Source organism: Mustelus asterias, unplaced genomic scaffold (genome assembly GCF_964213995.1).
Source record: "Mustelus asterias unplaced genomic scaffold, sMusAst1.hap1.1 HAP1_SCAFFOLD_77, whole genome shotgun sequence".
In the NCBI taxonomy this organism is placed as follows: Eukaryota; Metazoa; Chordata; class Chondrichthyes; order Carcharhiniformes; family Triakidae; genus Mustelus; species Mustelus asterias.
In genome coordinates this window covers 911,907-932,312 of record NW_027590136.1, presented here as the reverse complement: position 1 = coordinate 932,312, position 20,406 = coordinate 911,907, and the positions used below count along the sequence as shown (strand labels likewise).

At 46.9% G+C, this 20,406-nt stretch overlaps 1 protein-coding gene across 1 annotated transcript; it reads right to left on the bottom strand.

Moving 5' to 3' along the window:
- Positions 1-7,148: 7,148 nt before the first annotated feature.
- Positions 7,149-11,413, bottom strand: LOC144483734 (uncharacterized). The gene is made up of 2 exons (XM_078202273.1): positions 11,341-11,413; positions 7,149-8,174 (listed from the first exon to the last, which is right to left on the bottom strand). The coding sequence occupies exon 2, from the start codon at positions 7,821-7,823 to the stop codon at positions 7,149-7,151; it is 675 nt and encodes a 224-aa protein (XP_078058399.1). The 5' UTR covers positions 7,824-8,174; positions 11,341-11,413.
- Between the last annotated feature and the right edge of the window lie 8,993 nt (positions 11,414-20,406).

Genomic DNA, 20,406 nt, shown 5'->3' with positions numbered 1-20,406 from the left:
AACTTCCAATGTGGCATATGTGATTTGTGAGTGAGTTCACATTACCTGGCTATTAAAATTCCTGAGCTGTGCACTCAGGGTCTTTCTCCACACTGCCTGAAATAGATACAAAAGTGTTGCTCAGCAGAGTGAGGAGATTTTATGTGTCGCCAAGAGCTCCTTATAAGGCTCACATTGCTATGAAATGCTTTAGTTCAGTCCTAGGGAGACAGCTCCTCCAAATATCACCCACCCAGACAGCACATCAACAACCCTCCTTCCTCATAGAGTTTGATAGCGCAGAAAGAGGCCTTTCAGCCAATCGTGTCTGCATTGGTCATCAAACACCATTCCGTTCCAATCCCATCACCCAGCACTTCACTTGGTCTGTACCCTTTTATGCTATAGCATTTCAGGTGTTCATCTAAATGCGTCTTAAATGCCTGCTTGCACCACCCTGAGGTCTAAGAGGACATGAGAGGTGAGAGAAACTAGAGTAAGATGTGAGTTCAGAGCTAAGACAAAGGGGAACCTTAAAGGAGATTTTGTCCAGTCAATTAGCTTGCTGCCTCAAAGTGTCAGGGACCCAGGTTCGATTCCCAGCTTGGGTCACTGTCTGTGTGGAGTTTGCATGTTCTCCCCAGGTCTGCATGCGTTTCCTTCGGATGTCCAGTTTCCTCCCACAAGCTAAAGATGTGCAGGTCAGGTGGATTGGCCATGTTCAATTGCCTGTTGTCCCAAGATGTGTAGCTTAGGTGCAGTAGGCATGGAAAATGCGCCTGGGGTTATTGGGACAGGATGGGAGGCGGGGGGGGGGGGGGGGGGCGGTAAAGGGGGCTGGGTAAGATGTTCTTTCAGAGCATTAGTGCAGACTTGCTGGGCTGAATGGCCTCTTTCTGCACCTGAAGGAATATGGAAAGGGAGGGAAGCAGCAGAGGCAGCTGATTGAATTGTCTCAAACTTAGCAACAAAGAAGGTCATGAGTTTCTCCTCCATGAGCATTTGTGGGAGGTGAAGATGGAGGAAGAACAAAGGGAGATATTTCAAAAGGAACCAAAGGAGAAATCTCAGCAGGTCTGGCAGCATCTGTAAAGAGAGAAAAGAGCTGATGTTTTGAGTCCAGATGACCCTTTGTCAAAGCTGGTGTTTTGAGCTTTGACAAAAGGGTCATCTGGACTTGAAACATCAGCTCTTTTCTCTCCTTACAGATGCTGCCAGACCTGCTGAGATTTTCCAGCATTTTCTCTTTCTATTTCAGATTCCAGCACCCACAGTAATTTGCTTTTATCCATATATTTGAAAAGGAATTCATTTATGTTGATGTTATTGAAAAGATTCAATGCACAGTATTGAACACAAAGCTAATTTATTTGACTTTTATCCAGAATATTAACCCCTATAACTGGGTTGGATTTCATCAACTCCAGCAGAAACAGACCTAATGAACACATTTAAGTCCTGAATGTGATTAACAGCAGAATCCGATCACTATGGTTAATTGTGGATTCGTTGGTGTTTCAGAAGGTTGGATGACTGAGAGAATCTCTTGCCACAATCAGAGCAGGTGAACGGCCTCTCCCCAGTGTGAATTCGCTGATGTACAGTGAGGTTATATGATTGTCTGAACCCAGTCTCACAGTGTCTGCATCTGAATGGCCTCTCGTCAGTGTGAGCACATTGATGGCGCATCAGTACACCAGATCTTTTAAAGCACTTCCCACAGTCTGAGCATTTAAAAGGTCTCTCATCAGTGTGAACACGTTGATGTGTCAGCAGGTAAGATGAAGCAGTGAATCCTTTCCCACATTCAGAGCAGGTGAATGGTCTCTCCCCAGTGTGAACTCGCTGGTGTGACAGCAGTTTGGATGACTGAGTGAATCCCTTCCCACATTCGGTGCAGGTGAATTGTCTCTTCCCAGTGTGAATTTGCTGGTGTGTCAGCAAGTGGGAGGACCTAACGAACCCCTTCTCACACTCAGAGCAGGAGAATGGCCTCTCCCCAGTGTGACTACGACAATGAGTTTCCAGCTTGGATGGGTAACAGAATCCCTTCCCACAATCCACACATTTCCACCGTTTCTCCATGGAGTGACTGCACTAACGTTTCGACAGGCTGAAGCGTTGTCCACACGCAGAACACATGTACAGTTTCTCTCCACTGTGAATGGAGCTTTTCAGTTCTGTGTTCAAAATCTGACGATATTCAGGTTAGGATGCATTCAGCGGCTGTCAGACTTTGATGCGATGATGAGGTTGTTTCCAGACTGTAAATCCTCCCCTCCCGATACTCTGTGGAAGGATTTAAAACAGAAAAAAAGGAGTGAGAGAGAACCCACAGAAACAAAAAGCACTGAACCTGCCGGACCCACTAGTCACTGCTTCCCACTCTGAAAAGGATCCATTGACTCCCACTCTCTGCTTCAGTTTGAGCATAATCTCCCTCCTCTTATACACTAGGCTTGGGCCAAATGTCTTCTTGACCACCTGATTGAGAAACGTATCAGCCTTGATTGAATGGCAGAGCAGACTCAATGGGCTGAATGGCCTAATTCTGCTCCTACATCTTCCGGTCTTATGATCTACCTGGCCAGCCTCCTTCACGGATGCCTGGATGTTGGCTCCAGGTTCTCTCTGATCCTCTATAATTCTCAGCATCATCCCTTTACTGTTCATTCCCTTGTCTTGTCTAATGTCCCAAATTCATTCTCTCTCACTGCTCCAGATCGAATTCCATGTGCCATTTTTCTGCCCATCTGACCAGCCCACTGATATCTTCCTGCAGTCCACGGCTTTCTTCTGGATTGTTAAACACAAATACAATTGTTGTATCATCTGCAAACTGAATCATGACCCTTACATTTATGTCTAAGTCATTGATATATACCACAAAACTGTGGAACCTCACTGGTAACCAGACACTATTCAGTCCTGGGTGTGATTAACAGCAGCAATAACAGCAGAATCCAACCCCTGCTGTCGCCTGTGAACTTGCTGGTGTTTCAGCAGGTTGTTTGACTGAGCGAATCCCTTCCCACACATGGAGCAGTTGAACGGCCTTTCCCCAGTGTGAACTCGCTGGTGTTTCAGCAGATTCTGTTTACTTTTAAATCTCTTCTCACAATCAGAACATTCAAAAGGTCTCTGATCAGTGTGAACAAGTTGGTGTGTAGTCAGGTGGGATGACTGAGTGAATCTCTTGCCGCACAGGAGGCAAGTGTAAGGTCTCTCTCCAGTGTGAACTCGCCGGTGTATCAGAAGGTCGGATGTATCAATGAATTCCTGACAACACACAGGGCAGGTGAACGGCCTCTCCCCAGTGTGAACTCGATGGTGTCTCAGAAGGTGGGCTAACCGAGTGAATCCCTTCCCACAGAGAGAGCAGGTGAACGGCCTCTCCCCAGTGTGAGTGTGCTGGTGTTTCAGAAGGTGAGCTAACCGAGTGAATCCCTTCCCACAGAGAGAGCAGGTGAATGGCCTCTCCCCAGTGTGAGTGTGCTGGTGTTTCAGAAGATCCTTTTTGCTTTTAAATGTTTTCTCACATTCAGAACAATTGAAAGGTCTCTGATCAGTGTGAACAAATCGATGTTTCAGGAGCTGGGATGAACAAGTGAATCCCTTCCCACACACGGAGCAGATGAACGGCCTCTCCCCAGTGTGAGTGCGTTGGTGAATCAGTAAATCCTTTTTACTTTTAAAGTTCTTCTCACAATCAGAACATTTAAATGGTCTCTGATCAGTGTGAACACTTTGGTGTGTCAGGAGGTGGGATGACTGAGTGAATCCCTTCCCACACATGTTGCAGATGAATGGCCTCTCCCCAGTGTGAGTGCGTTAGTGAATCAACAAATCCTTTCTGCTTTTAAAGCTCTTCCCACACTCACAACATTTAAATGGTCTCTGATCAGAGTGAACCTGGTGGTGAGTCCGGAGGTTTGATAAAGCATTAAATCCCTTCCCACATTGAAGACAGGTGAATGGCCTCTCACCAGTATGGACATGCTGGTGTGTGTACAGGCTGGATGACTGAGTGAATCCCTTCCCACACACACAGCAGGTGAACGGCCTCTCCCCAGTGTGAATACGTCGATGAGTTTCCAATTCAGATGGGTAATTGAATCCTGTCCCACAGTCCGCACATTTCCACGGTTTCTCCATGATTATTGACAGGCTATCGGGTGTAGGCGGGATGCAGATTTGAGCTCACTATCAGATCAGCCATGATGTTATTAAATGGCGGAACTGGCCTGTGGGGCCGAATGGCCTATTGCTGCTCCTTGTTCACATGGTGCAGGTGTCCTCCTGTCTCTCCAGGTTATATAATCAGTTGAAACCAGGTCCATACAAAGAACGTGAGTACGGTGTCTACCTGATGTAAATGTGCTATTTCTTTTCACACTGTTTGACTGGTTAAAGCTCCGTTCCAGCTGACTGTGGAAAAATAACTGAGATGTCTGTGTCTCGGGGCTTTTCCAGTCACACTGATGTTGAATAATTCCACATTCATCGGCCTTTGATATTCAGATCCTGAAGAATCATGTGACACTGTCAGATCCCAAGACGTTTGGTTTGAATCGCCCGTCTGCAGATATTCTGGAAAAGGAGTTTACATTGAATTACTTTGAATATACAAGACACAAACAAGCCATTCAGTTTAATTCTTTATACTTGACACATCTTCTCCTCTCCCATAGACCTCATCTCAGCCTTTCAGTTGATTTTTCTATTTTTTTTTCTCTCGTGTGCTTCTCCCATTTCCTTTTGAAACAATCTCAGCACTTTCCTCAACTCATTTCTATGGTAATTCTAAACCTGTGAGTGAAGAAATTTGTCCTTATTGCCTTCTTGGATTTATTGGTAACTATCTTGTATTTATGACTCTTCGTTTATTGATCATTCCTTCTTTTAGACTCTGTCACAAGTGGAACATTCTCTCCACATTTCCCCTGTCCAAGCCACTAATAATTTGAAAGACTTTTATCAGGTCACTGCTCGATAGGAAAAAACTTCAGTCCATTTAACCTTTCCTGAAAGCTGTAATCTCTGTTTACAAAAATCATCAGTCAATGCAGAATAGAAATCACAGAGAGACAAACATTTCTCTTGGGGTTGAGTTTTCTGTGTGTAAATCGTCAACTTGTAACCGTGTGTAAAAGCAGTTTTCAAACATCCATCATAGAATCGGAGAATCCTCAAGGTACAGGAGGAGGCCATTCAACCCATCGAGTCTGCACCGACAACTATCCCACCCATTCCCGTAATATTTACCTTGTTAATCCCTCTGACACGAAGGGGCAATTGAGCATGGCCAATCCACCTAACCTGCACATCTTTGGACTGTGGGAGGAAACCGGAGCACCCAGAGGAAACCCACGCAGGCACGGGGAGAATGTGCAAACTCCACACAGGCAGTCACCCAAGGGCAGAATTGAACCCAGGTCCCTGGCGCTGTAAGGCAGCAGTGTTAATCACTGTGCCACCGTGCTGCCCCATCTTGCATCTATAAAGCAGCTGTCAATCCACAATAGAAACGCTGAACAGACAATTTTCTTTCCTCCACTCCCAGTTTTCTCCCTCCCTCTCCTCTGTCTGGGTTCAGTTCTCCAGCTCCTGTCTGCAGACTGACAATAAAACCAATGGCTCTTATTGGGGGTGTTGGGGCCTCCAGCGGGTGTTTGTGAATCCTCCCCGCCCACCTCCCAGGGTTTCCTTCCTTCCCAGAGATCAGAGTCCTCATTGATTTGAGGCCAAAGTGTAACCTCTTATTTATTGTCCCCCTCCCCCATCCTCTGATGTGAACCATCCTCCAGTGGCTGAGCCAGGATGGGGCCGTTAACCTGGGCCTGTTCCCGGGAGGGAGGGAGGGAGAAGCCCCGCAGCTGCAAACCAGGGAGCTGACAATGATTCTGAAGGGTTTGCGGATCCACAAAGTGTTTCCAAATCCTCCCAGATGTCCAGCCGCCTGCGGTAAAGCCGGGGCCTGAGGCCTAGGCCAGAAGTTGGTGCTGTTTCCAGTGCAGCCGTGGTTTCCATTCCTATCCTGTGCTCACAATCTCCTCCCGAACACTCCCCAACACCATGACTGACACTGAGCATGCTCAGAACGTGCACCCACACCACCTGATGTGGAGGTGCCGGTGTTGGACTGGGTGAGTCACCTGATGAAGGGGCGGAGCTCCGAAAGCTCCTGATTCCAAATAAACCTGTTGGACTTTCACCTGGTGTTGTGACTTCTTACTGTGATCACCACACCTGCGCAGTCCGTTCCCAAGCTCCCCAGCGCCTTATCATCTTTGCGCGTGCTCGACTCCCAGCCTGGACTCGCCCCTCATTCACCCCGATTGCTTGGAGGACCAGCCGCTCTGGCTCGGTCCTCCAGCTCCGCCCCTCATTCACTCCGATTGGTTGGAGGACCAGCCGCTCCCGCTCGGTCCTCCAGCCCCGCCCCCTCTTCCTATTGGTCCGGAGCTGCCGTCAATCAGTGCCCGGGCATTGTGATGTGGAGCATGCGCAGTGTCATTGCTGTCCTTGCTTGTTTGTCCCGGAGAAGCGGAGTCAGCGTTAGGCGGTGGCTCCTCTACCTATGAATAATCTTAAGGGTTCTGCATTTACTGTATATTTCCCATCTGTATTAGACCTTCCAAAATGCATTACCTCACATTTGTCCGGATTAAACTTCATCTGCCATCTCTCCGCCCAAGTCTCCAACTGATCTATATCCTGCTGTATCCTCTGCCGGTCCCCATTGCTATCTGCAATTCCACCAACCTTTGTGTCGTCCACAAACTTACCAATCAAACAAGTTACATTTTCCTCCAAATCATTTATATATATTACAAACAGCAAAAGTCCCAGCACTGATCCCTGAGGAATGTCACTTGTCACAGCCCTCCATTCAGAAATGTACCTTTGCACTGCCAACCTCCGTTTTCTTCTGACTAAATATCTCTAAACTTCCTAACACCCTGTCACTCTGTGATCCTTGTGACATTTGAAACCAGGTATTCGCAAAAATACTCAAAGAGCATCAGCCCACTGGAGGCTGAGACCGGCCAGTCCAGCAGAAAGAAACCCTCTGACCCTCCCCACTGACCAACTGTGAGAATGAACAAAATGCAGTCCTGGATGCAACTGAGAGCAGAAACAATAACAGCAGAATCCAACCCCTGGAATCACTCGTGAACTTGCTGGTGTCTCAGCAGCTGGGATGAAACTCTGAAACTCTTCCCACACTGAGAGCAGGTGAACGGCCACTCCCCAGTGTGAACTCGCTGGTGTGTCCGCAGGGTGGACAACTGAGTGAATCCCTTCCCACACTGAGAGCAGCTGAATGGCCTCTCCCCAGTGTGAACTCGCTGGTGTGTCTGCAGGTGAGATGACCGAGTGAATCCCTTCCCACACTGAGAGCAGGTGAATGGCCTCTCCCCAGTGTGAACTCGCTGGTGTCTCAGCAGGTGGAATGACCGAGTGAATCCCTTCCCACACTGAGAGCAGGTAAATGGCCCCTCTCCAGTATGAACTCGCTGGTGTCTCTGCAGGTCGGATAACTGAACGAATCCCTTCCCACACTGAGAGCAGGTGAATGGCCTCTCCCCAGTGTGAACTCGCTGGTGGCTCTGCAGGTGGGATGACCGAGTGAATCCCTTCCCACACTGAGAGCAGGTGAATGGCCTCTCTCCAGTGTGAATTCGCTGGTGTCTCTGCAGGTTAGATAACTGACTGAATCCCTTCCCACACTGAGAGCAGATAAACGGCCTCTCCCCAGTGTGGCTGCGCCGATGAGCTTCCAGCTCGGATGGGGTTCTGTATCCCTTATCACAGTCTGCACATTTCCATGGTTTCTCCATGGTGCAGGTGTCCTTACCTCTCTCCTGAGTGGACAATTGGTTGAAACGTTGTCCACACACAGAACAAGATTACAGTCTCCACCCACTGTGAATGGTGTGATATTTGTTCAGACTGTGTAACTGGTTAAAGCTCTTTAGTCAGTGCATTGGAACTCACTCACTCAAGTGTGGCAGTGTGTTGATGCTTTTTCACTCACACTGACATTTCAAATCTTTTCAAATGGACAGACTGGACAATCATTTCTCCTTCTGGATTCAAAGTCCGATGATATTGAGGTCCCAAGGAATATGACTCTGTCACGTCTAGACGTGACGTTTGAGATTTCGGCCTGTGATTCCTCTTTCAATATCCTGTAAAATGAGTTTACAAAAGTCATCAGTGTCAATACAGGATAGAAATTCAGAACAGACAATTTCTATGGAACATTCTTTCCTCTCTCATTCCCCAAAAGCTGGAAATCTCCATCCCACACACTCTCTCCCCATTCTCAGCAGGTCTGGCAGCATCTGTATGGAGAGAAAAGAACTGATGTTTCAGAGCTTTGACAAAGGGTCATCGAGACAAGAAACATCAGCTCTTTTCTCTCCTTACAAATGCTGCCAGACCTGCTGAGATTTTCCAGCATTTTCTCTCTTGGTTTCAGATTCCAGCATCCGCAGTAATTTGCTTTTATAAGGCTGCAGATACCTCCTCCCAAGTAACGTGCGTGTGCCCAAGACATCACCACTTGTTTCCCTTATTTCTTTAGCACCCATGGTGCTCTCCGCAGTAAACACAGAGGAGAAGTATTCATTAAAAATCTCACCCATCTCCTGTGGCTCCACACACAGATGGCCATATTGATTTTTAAGGGGATCTATTCTCTCTCGAGCCACCCTTTTACTCTTAATATTGCTATAGAACCTCTTGGAATTGTCTTTAATCTTACCTGCCAGATCCATATCATACCCTCTTTTTGTCCTCCTGATTTCCCTCTTCAGTATTTTCTCACACTTTTTATAGTCAGAGTGATTCACTTGTCCCTGATTGCCTAAACCCAATGTATGCTTCCTTCTTTTACCTGACCAGAGCCTCAATGTCCCTTGTCTGCCAGAGATCCTTAAATTTACCATTCTTTCCCTTCATCTTAACAGGAATATACTGCCCTGGACTCTTGATATCACACTTTTAAAACCTCCCATTTGCCAGTCATTCCTTTCCCTTCAAACAAACTCACCTAATCGACATCTGCTAGATCCTGCCTAATGCCCACAAAAGTGGCCCTGCTCCAGTTTAGGGCCTTGACCTGTGGACCTGTCCTATCTTTTTCCAGAACTATTTTGAAACTATTGGTGCTCCCAATAGTGCTCCCTGACTGACACTTCAGTCACTTGCTCCACCTCATTTCTCAACTGCCTAATAGAAAGTGAGTCCAGGAATTGATGATGAAAAATAAGGAGCTGGGAGATGAATTGAACAAGTATTTTGCCTCGGTGTTCACAATAGAGGATACAGTTAAAACTCAGAAACAGCTGGAAATCAGAAAACAGAAGTGTGGGATGAACTCTGAAAAAGCACAATTCCCAGGGAAGTGGTCCTCAGCAAACTGTTGGAGCTGTGGGCTGATGAGTCCTCGGGTTCTGCTGGGCTTCATTCTCGGGTCTTAACAGAGTGAGATAGTTGATGTGTTGTTCAATTTTCTAAAATTCCCCATCGGGAATTGGATAAAGGGAAACCGGTGGATGCGCTCTACTTAGATTTCCAGAAGACATTTGATGAGGTGCCACATCAAAGGTTATTGCAGCAAATAAAAATTCATGCTGCGGGGATAACATATTGGCGTGGATAGAAGATTGGCTAACAGCAAACAGTGGGCAGAAATGGATCATTTTCTGGTTTAAGAGAGAGAGAGACCTGGGCCAACCTTTCCAGAGTCTGCAGCCTCCCTGGATTCACTTCCTTTCCCTTCAGTTGCTGCAAGTTCCCAATTTCCCCGAGAATGAGAAAAGAAATGGAAAGGGGGAGAAAAGAAAGTGTTTTACTCACAGATGTTGGAGACAGGAATGAAGTTTGAGTCTGTCTGAAGATCAATCTTCATTCACACAAAGCCCGCGCTCTGATTGGCTGGAAGACCAGAGTCCTTCCGGGCCTCCAACTCTTCCCATTGGTCAACACCTCAGCATGAAGATCAGAGGGTGGGTTCTCCCCCGCACATGCGCAGCTTCCCCTCTCCCTCGCACATGCGCAGTCCCGGGCCGGGGGGAGCTCACCGAGCAGCTTCTCACTCCAGCTGGAGCCGTCAGCTGTTTACCTGGAAACATTGGCTTGAGGAGGTGTAGGGGGAGGGGAACAATGGGTGGGGGCGGGGCTCCCGGGTCCGCGCGCCCGGGCCTGAGATTGGAACCCGGAGACTTCACCGCGGAGCAGAGTGATTCCCATTGGCTGATTCAGGCACGGCTCCATTGTGACGTCACAATGCGGAAGTTGGCCAATGAGCTTCAGATTGAATCTTCCTCCTCTGGGCAACATCTGGGAGGAAATCAATGTTTCCCCCTTTCCATTTCTTTTCTCATTCTGGGGGAAATTGGGGACTTGCAGCAACTGAAGGGAATGAAGTGAATTCGGTCTGTATATTCCACACATTTTTACTCCAGTAATGTAGACATTTATCTGTCTGGCAGCCTGCATGGAGATTTTCAGCTCTGTGTCCAGGGCAGGAAGCAGTGAGCATGGATCTGTCAATCACACATGAGGACGGCCTCAACTGGGATCTTGGGTTCATGTCACACTATCTGAAACCCCCACGACTTGCCTGGGCTTGCAAAATCTCACTAACTGTCCTGGCTGGAGACAATACACATCTCTTTAACCTGTGCTTAACCCTCTCTCCACTCACATTGTCTGTACCTTTAATACTTGATTACGTTTAAAGACTCGCATTCCAACCATTATCTTGTAAATTGAGTTAGTGTCTTTATATGCCCTGTTTGTGAATAGGGCACTCACACCCAGAGGAAACCCACACAGACACGGGGAGAATGTAGAAACTCTGCACAGACAGCGACCCGAGGCTGGAATTGAACCCGGGACCCTGGCGCTGTTAGGCAGCTGCACTAACCACTGCGCCACCGGGCCACATGTCAGTGTCATCGCCCGACTCCAGCCCAGTCTCAGCTCATCTGGAACCCTCACCCATTCCATTGTGATGTCACACTCACACCCATTCCATTGTGACGTCACACCCTCACCCATTCCATTGTGACGTCACACCCTCAACCATTCCATTGTGATGTCACACCCTCACCCATTCCATTGCGACGTCAGGGCTTCACTCTCCGATCACAATCCCTGCCGGCCTCCCACATGCAGCCTCAATGGCGGCAGTCAGCCCGGGTCTAACACTACAAGCTGCCGCTCAATTGGGTACAAAGGGGGGGACCGGGAAGTTCATTTCCGGGGTTTGGGTTTGAACAACATGTTTACAAAGTCTCTCCACCCACCCGCCACATTTATCATTCCCCGCACGCCGCCCTCTACCTCGTATTGATCTCGCTTCCAAGTTGAAACCGTCCGTCCGCCGCCATTACCCGCACTGCGCATGCTTCAGGTCCCGCCCCTCATTCACTCCGATTGGTTGGAGGACCAGCCCCTCACGCTCGGTCCTCCAGCCCCGCCCCCTCTTCCTATCGGTCCGGAGCTGCCGTCAATCACCCCCCGGGCATTGTGATGTGGAGCATGCGCAGTGTCATTGCTGTCCTTGGCGCTTGTTTGTCCCGGAGAAGCGGAGTCAGCGTTAGGCGGTGGCTGGGAGGATTTGGAAACACTTTGTGGATCCGCAAACCCTTCAGAATCATTGTCAGCTCCCTGGTTTGCAGCTGCGGGGCTTCTCCCTCCCGGGAACAGGTTAACGGCCCCATCCTGGCTCAGCCACTGGAGGATGGTTCACATCAGAGGATGGGGGAGGGGGACAATAAATAAGAGGTTACACTTTGGCCTCAAATCAATGAGGACTCTGATCTCTGGGAAGGAAGGAAACCCTGGGAGGTGGGCGGGGAGGATTCACAAACACCCGCTGGAGGCCCCAACACCCCCAATAAGACCCATTGGTTTTACTGTCAGTCTGCAGACAGGAGCTGGAGAACTGAACCCAGACAGAGGAGAGGGAGGGAGAAAACTGGGAGTGGAGGAAAGAAATGGTGAGATGGGTTTGGATTTCAGCCCAGGGAGGAGGGGTTTAAGGGGGCGACAAGAGAGGAAAAAAATGTTCCAGAGAAATTAGAATTGTTCAGAGTTTCTATCCTGGACTGAAAGTGATGACTTTTGTAAACTGTTTTTACTGGGTATTCTGAAGCTGGATTTACAGATGTGAAACTCAAAACAAACTTCAAATCAAGCTCTGTTTCAGTGATTTAATTAATTGGAAACTGAATATCATCAGACTTTGTCCACAGAAGAAGAAATGTTTGTTCTGTTTGTGGGTGAAGATTTCAAACATCAGTGTGACTGAAAAAGCGCCAAGACACACACACACCTGAGAGTTTTTGTTGTGCTGAATGTGGAAAGAGCTTTAAACAGGCTGGAAAAAACCCACATCATTCTCAGTGATTAGTGACCCAACACACATTCTGTGTAAACAAGGCATCAACTCATCATCCAACCTGGAGTCACACGAGGATACCCGCTCCACAGAGAAACCATTGAAATGTGGGGACTGTGGGAGGGGATTCAATTACCCGTCCGAATTGGATATTCATCGTTGCATTCACACTGGAGAGAGGCCGTTCACCTGCTCTGAGTGTGGGAAAGGATTTGCTTACTCATCCAGCCTCTATACACACCGGCGTGTTCACACTGGTGAGAGGCCATTCACCTGCCTCGAATGTGGGAGGGGGTGTCATGCTTTATCAAGCCTCCTGATTCACCGGCAGGTTCACTCCGATCAGAGACTGTTTCAGTGTTCTGATTGTGAGAAAAGCTTTAAAAGCACAAAGGACCTCCTGAGACACCAGCGCACTCACATGGCGGTGAGACCGTTCACCTGCTCAGTGTGTGGGAAGGGATTCACTCAGTCATCCCACCTTCTGACACACCAACTTGTTCACACTGATCAGAGACCATTTCAATGTTCTGACTGTGAGAAGAGATTTAAAAGTAAAAATGATTTACAAGTCCATCAGCGCACTCACACTGGGGAGAAGCCATTCACCTGCTCCATGTGTGAGAGGAGATTCGGACGTTTATCCCAGCTGCAAACACACCAGCGAGTTCACTCTGATAAGAGACCATTTCAGTGTCCTGACTGTGAGAAGAGCTTTAAAAGGAAACAGGATTTGGTGACACACCAGCGAGTTCACACTGGGGAGAAACCGTTCACCTGCTCGGTGTGTGGGATGGGATTCACCCATTCATCCCACCGTCTGAGACACCAGCGAGTTCACACCGGGGAGAAACCATTCATTTGCTGTGTGTGTGGGAAGGGATACACTGATTCACCCCACCTTCTGATACACGAGCGAATTCACACTGGGGAGAAACCCTTCACTTGCTCCACATGTGGGAAACAATTCACTCAGCCACCCCAGCTCATTGCACATCAACTGGTCCACACCGATCAGAGACTTTTTAAATGTTCTGAGTGTGAGAAAAGCTTTAAAAGCTCTAAGGACCTGCTGAGACACCAGCAAATTCACACTGGAGAGAGATCATTCACCTGCTCCATGTGTGGGAAAAGGTTCACTCAGTCATCCCACCTGCTGAGACACCAGCAGGTTCACCTGGGAGAGAGATCGTTCACCTGCTCCGTATGTGGGAAGAGATTTGCTCGGTCAGCCAATCTGCTGAGACACCAGCAAGTTCACAAGTCACTGCAGGGGTTGGATTCTGCTGTTGCTGCTCACCCCATGCAGGACTGAATCATGTTCATTTATTTATTTATCTATCTATCTATTATTTAAGTAATAAATAAATAATCCCATGCAGGATTGAATCATGTTCATTCTGTTATTAAGGAGCTGGGGTGGGACACAGATAATCTCCGTGCAAAACAACATGGTTTTGTGCAAGGGAAATCATGTTAATTGATGTATTGGCATTCTTTGAGGAAGTGACAAGCAATGTGGATAAAGTGGAACCTGTGGATGTGGTGTATTTAGATTTCCAGAAGGCATTTGACAAGGTGCCACATCAATGTTTACCACACTAAATAAGAATTCGTAGTATAAGGCATATTAGCATCCCATCCACGTTGATTCTTTATATGAGCATGGATAGAGGATTGATCAGCTAATAGGAAACAGAGAGGAGGGAGAAATTAGTCATTTTTGGGATGGCAAAGTGTAGCCTGTGGAGTGCCACAGGGATCAGTGCTGGGCCCTCAACTATTGACAAACTATTTTCATGATGTGGATGACTGACAGGGTCAAAATTTATTGATGACACAAAGTTAGGAAGAAAAGTGAGATGTGAATGACCATAACAAGCCTGCAAAGCAATATAGATAGGGTCAGTGAGAGGGTAAAAAGTTGGCAGCTGGAACAAGATTTTTGAATAATGTAAACTTGTCCACTTTGGACAGGAAGGATGGGAAAGCAGCTGATTATTTATACAGAGAGAGATTGCAGAACTTTGAGGTACAGAGGGATCTGGGTGTCCTGGTACTGTAATCAGGAAAAGTTAGTGTGTGGACACAGCAAATGATTCGAAAGGTAAATGAATTGTTGTTTATTGCGGGGATGTTTTGCTACATTTGTTCAGGGTATTGGTGAGACCACATCAAGAGCATGGTGTATAGTTTTGGTCTCTTTACGTAAGAGAGGACTTGTGTGAGAAGTAGCTTGGAGAAGGTTTACTTGACTGATTCCTGGGGTGAGGGAGTTATCATATGGTGAAAAGTTGGACATGTTCGGCCTGTATCTATTGGGGTTTAGAAGAATGAGAGAGGATCTGATTGAAACATATAAAATTCAGAGGGGACTTGACAGAGTGGATGTTGATTGTAGAGAGAGGAGAACTAGAGGCACAGTTTAAAAATAAGGGGTCTCCCATTTAAGACTGGGATGAGGAGAAACATTTTCTCTCAGAGGGTTGTTACAGTGTGGAATTCTCTTCCACAGAGGGTGGTGGAGGCTGGCTCACTGAATATTCTGAAGTCTGAATTTAATAGATTCTTGATTGACAAGAGAGTCAAAGGGTATGAGGGGTAAGAAGGAAAGTGGAGTTGAAGCTACAATCGGATCAGCCGGGATCCTATTGAATAGTGGAGCAGGCTCGAGGGGCCGAGTGGCCTTCTCCTGCTCCTAATTCACATGTTCACATTGTGATAGTTGGAGTTTGTTTCTGCTGATGTTAATTTCCCATAAAACTGAGCTGCAGCTTAATCTACAGAATAGAATCAAATAAATCTTGATAATCTGATCAGCCAGAGTCTAACTGAATGACAGAGCGGACTCGAAGGGCTGAACAACCTCCTCCAGTTCCTGTGTAGTTTCTCCCCAGGCTTCTCCCACTCTCTAACTCTGCTCCAGTGCTGGTTTCTGATGAAGTCTCTTCTCCCCAGGTCTCCCATCACTTTCCATTCATCAGCTGGTGTCTGAGTCCAAGTTTACCAGGAACAGGAGGAGGTCATTTATCCCCCCCGAGCCTGTTCTGTCATTCAGTGAGGTCAGGGCTGATCTGAGAACTAACCCCATTTACCCAGATATTGTTTTAATCCTGACTTCCCCAGTCTATTACAATGTGATTTAAAAATAACTTTCATTTCCATCAGACCGTTAATGTAGGAGTGTCCCAAAGTGAATCTCAGAAACATCAACTGACAAATCAGACAACTGACACTGAGTCAAAGAAGGGAATGTCAGGAGGGCTGACTAAAGACTTGGTGCAGTGTAATGGGTTCATGTTAAATTTGTAAATATTCTACACAGTGATGATTGATCAGACGACTCTGAGCCTGTTCTCACTGAACTCAGGACTGATCTGTGACCTAACTCCAATTACCCAGATATTGTTTTAATCCTGACTTCCCCAGTCTGTTACAACGTGATTTAAAAATAACTTTCATTTCCATCAGACCGTTAATGTAGGAGAGTGTCCCAAGGTGAATCTCAGAAACATTAACTGACAAATCAGACAACTGACACGGAGCCAAAGAAAGAAATGTTCGGAAAGTTGACTAAGACTTGTGTAAAAGGTTAATATTAAATTTGTGAATATTGTACACAGTGATGTAAGATTAGATGATAAGAGTCTGCTGAGAGATGGTTCTATGTGGAGCCTCATGCTGAGCCTTGAACTGTACATTGTTAGAAGAATGTACAATAAAAGGTTACGTTTATCAACAGCCTTGCCTCCAGAGGTCGCTGTAGAACCTGACCAATTTCCTTATCCACTTGATCTAAACCTGTCATAATGATCCCCTCTATCAGATCTCCCCTCAGCCTGTTTCGTTCCAAGGAGAACAACTGCAGGTTCCCGAACCTGACCTTGGAGCTAAAATCTCTCTTTGCTGGAACCATTCTGTTAAATCTCCTCCGCACCTTCTTAAGGACCATCCCATCCTTCTTAAAGTGTGTTGACTGGATATGAACACAGTATTCCTATTGTGATTTAAATAGTGCTTTATAAAGCCTCAGCATAACTTAACCTGCTTTTAAAACAATGGCTCTATTGGAAACCAACATATTATCTACCTTTTTTAATGTGCAATTAGTTTGGAACTGTTTATTTATCTTATATTAATCAGTGTAGATGGGTTGTGGTGTAACCCTGCGTGGGGAGTCTCTCATGGTGGTAACATGGAACATCGAGAGTGGTAGAAGAACCCAGACCGAGGATGTCTGAAGAACTGCACTGAACTGCATTGTGGGTTCAATGTGCAAAGCATGCTGGTCAATGTAGTCAAGTCACAGTCCTGCTGGAATTAGCAATGTCTGCAAAATTAGAAAGATGTGTTTGTTTGAAGTAATAAAGATGTCTGCAGCAGCTTGGGGATTGAAACAGTGTCAGAGATAACACAATGGAGTCAGGCTGGTTCTATTCCTTCAAGTATAACCGTGTAATAGGCCCAGGACATAAGGACAAGTCAGAAGGCAATGCTGTCATTGAAAACCAATTCAATGGACTAAAAACAGGTATTACCTTATTTTTTATTCGTTTACAGAGGTCAAAGCCCACAGTCTGTCCTGAATAATAAAACGTGGGCGTCACTGGCTCGGCCGGCATTTATTGCCCATCCCTAAATGGCCTTGAGAAGGTGGTGTTGAGCTGCCTTCTAGAATCACAACATCCCCTGTGGTGTAGGGACGCCCACAGTGCTGTTAGGGAGGGAGTTTCAGGATTTTGACCCAGTGACAGCGAAGGAACAGCGATATATTTCCAAGTCAATATGGTGAGTGTTACAATCCCAGTTGATATAACTGGACGGGAAGATCCCAGGATGGAACCCTGGTTCAAATACTGTAACTTTTACATTAACATAAAAGAGGAACTGAGTCACAAGACTCAGGACTCGAATAGGATTCGAGAACCGTGGATAACCAGGGAAATTGAGGGACTGGTCAAAAAGAAAAGAGAGGCGTATGTTCTGTCCAGGCAGCTAAAAACGGAGGGAGCTCTGGAGGAGTACAAAGAAAGTAGGAAAGAACTCAAACGGGGAATTAGAAGAGCAAAAGGGTCACGAAAAGTTCTTGGCAGACAGGATTAAGGAGAATCCCAAGGCATTTTATTCATACGTTAGGAACAAAAGGGTTGTCACGGAAAAAATCGGACCTCTCAGGGACAAAAGTGGGGAATTATGCTTGGAGCCCGAAGAAGTAGGGGAGATCCTAAGTGAATGCGTCGGTATTCACAAAGGAGAGGGATGTGTTGACTGGGAGTGTCTCGGAGGGGAGTGTTGAACCGTTGGAGAAAATCTCCATTACAAAGGAGGAAGTGTTAGGTTTGTTAGAGAATATAAAGACTGACAAATCCCCAGGGCCTGATGGAATCTATCCAAGGATGCTCAGGGAGACGAGAGATGAAATCGCTGGGCCTCTGACGCAAATCTTTGTCTCGTCACTGGACGCAGGTGAGGTCCCAGAGGATTGGAGGATAGCTAATGTGGTCCCGTTATTTAAGAAGGGTAGGAAGGATAACCCGGGTAATTATAGGCCGGTGAGCTTGAAGTCCGTGGTAGGGAAGTTGTTGGAGAAGATTCTTAGAGATAGGAAGTATGCGCATTTAGAAAGGAATAAACTCATTAACGATAGTCAGCATGGTTTTGTGAGAGGGAGGTCATGCCTCACTAACCTGGTGGAGTTTTTTGAAGAAGTGACCAGAATGGTTGACGAGGGAAGGGCCGTGGATGTCGTCTATATGGACTTTAGTAAAGCGTTTGAAAAAGTCCCTCATGGTAGGCTGGTGAAAAAGGTTGGATCTCATGGGATAAAGGGGGAGGTGGCTAGATGGGTGGAGAACTGGCTTGGTCACAGAAGACAGAGGGTGGTAGTGGAAGGGTCTTTTTCCGGCTGGATGCCTGTGACTAGTGGTGTTCCGCAGGGCTCTGTGTTGGGACCTCTGCTGTTTGTGATTTATATAAATGATCTGGAAGAAGGTGTAACTGGGGTGATCAGTAAGTTTGCGGATGACACAAAATTGGCAGGACTTGCAGATAGTGAGGAGCATTGTCAGAAGCTACAGAAGGATATAGATAGGCTGGAAATTTGGGCAAAGAAATGGCAGATGGAGTTCAATCCTGATGAATGCGAAGTGATGCATTTTGGTAGAAATAATGTAGGGAGGAGCTATACGATAAATGGCAGAACCATAAAGGGTGTAGATATGCAGAGGGACCTGGGTGTGCAAGTCCACAGATCCTTGAAGGTGGCGTCACAGGTGGAGAAGGTGGTGAAGAAGGCATATGGCATGCTTGCCTTTATAGGACGGGGCATAGAGTATAAAAGTTGGGGTCTGATGTTGCAGATGTATAGAACGTTGGTTCGGCCGCATTTGGAATACTGCGTCCAGTTCTGGTCGCCACACTACCAGAAGGACGTGGAGGCTTTGGAGAGAGTTCAGAGGAGGTTTACCAGGATGTTGCCTGGTATGGAGGGGGGCTTAGTTATGAGGAGAGATTGGGTAAACTGGGGTTGTTCTCCCTGGAAAGACGGAGGATGAGGGGAGACTTAATAGAGGTGTATAAAATTATGAAAGGCATAGATAGGGTGAACGGTGGGAAGCTTTTCCCCAGGTCGGTGGTGACGTTCACGAGGGGTCATAGGTTCAAGGTGAAGGGGGGGAGGTTTAACACAGATATCAGAAGGACATATTTTACACAGAGGGTGGTGGGGGCCTGGAATGCGCTGCCAGGCAAGGTGGTGGAGGCGGACACACTGGGAACGTTTAAGACTTATCTAGACAGCCATATGAACGGAGTGGGAATGGAGGGATACAAAAGAATGGTCTAGTTTGGACCGGGGAGCGGCGCGGGCTTGGAGGGCCGAAGGGCCTGTTCCTGTGCTGTATTGTTCTTTGTTCTTTGTTCGTTCTTTGACTGCCAATTAGCTTTTAACAACAAAATATTTATTAAACAGGAAGCATTTGATTATAATAAAATACTCCTTCACTAACACTTACCTTCATAAATGTACACAGCTTTCAAGGATAACACAGATTACAAAATTTCTTATGCTATAATGTTCTCAGTAAACACACAGTCCCCTTAAACCCACAGGTTGACTGTGATCAGACAACCCCCACTCTGAAACTAAGTGGCAGATGCAACTCAATCGATCCTAAGTGGATTTTGCCTCAAATTTCCCCTGAAATTGTGACACGAGTGTTTCCAAACTCCGCTCTCAAAAAGATAAACTTTACAATCTTCTTCCAAACCAATGGGTGATGTCACCCAGTGGCAAAATGTCGATGGGAAATAGGAGGGGCCAAGGAAAGATCCTTCGGGGACACAAAAGTTCCAAGGACTTTGGAGATTGAAGGGAAGTTGGAGTTGGGACGGTAGTTTGTGACGATAGTGGGGTCAAGGGTTTTTTTCTTAGGATGGATGATGAGGGTGAATTAGAGGTGAGGGGGACAGTCCCAGAAGAGACAGATCCATTAACAATATCAGATAACATGGAGAAGTTGGGTTATTGGTGCTTTAGTGGGAAAAGGGTAAAGGCAGTTGGAAGCAGGTCTCATGGACAAGATGAACAATCAGAAAGTTTGATGGGACATAGGAGAGAGACTGGAGAAAGATGTGAGTTCAGAGCTTGGACACAGAGGAGCCTTACAGACAGTCTGGCCCAGTGGGCGAGTGGAAGGGAAGGAAGCAGCAGAGGCAACTGAACAGATTGTCTCAATCTTAGTGACAAAGAAACTCCATCAGCTCCTCACACTTTGTTGTTGGAGGTGAGGATGGAGGAGACTTTCTCTCTCTCTCTGTCTTTCTCTCTCTCCGTCTTTCTCTCTCTCTCAATTTTTCTCTCCGTCTTTCTCTCTCTGTCTCAATCTTTTTCTCTCTCTCTCAATCTCCCCCCCCCGTTGTTCCCCCCCCGTTGTCCCCCCCCGTTGTCCCCCCCGTTGTCCCCCCCCGTTGTCCCCCCCCGTTGTCCCCCCCCCGTTGTTCCCCCC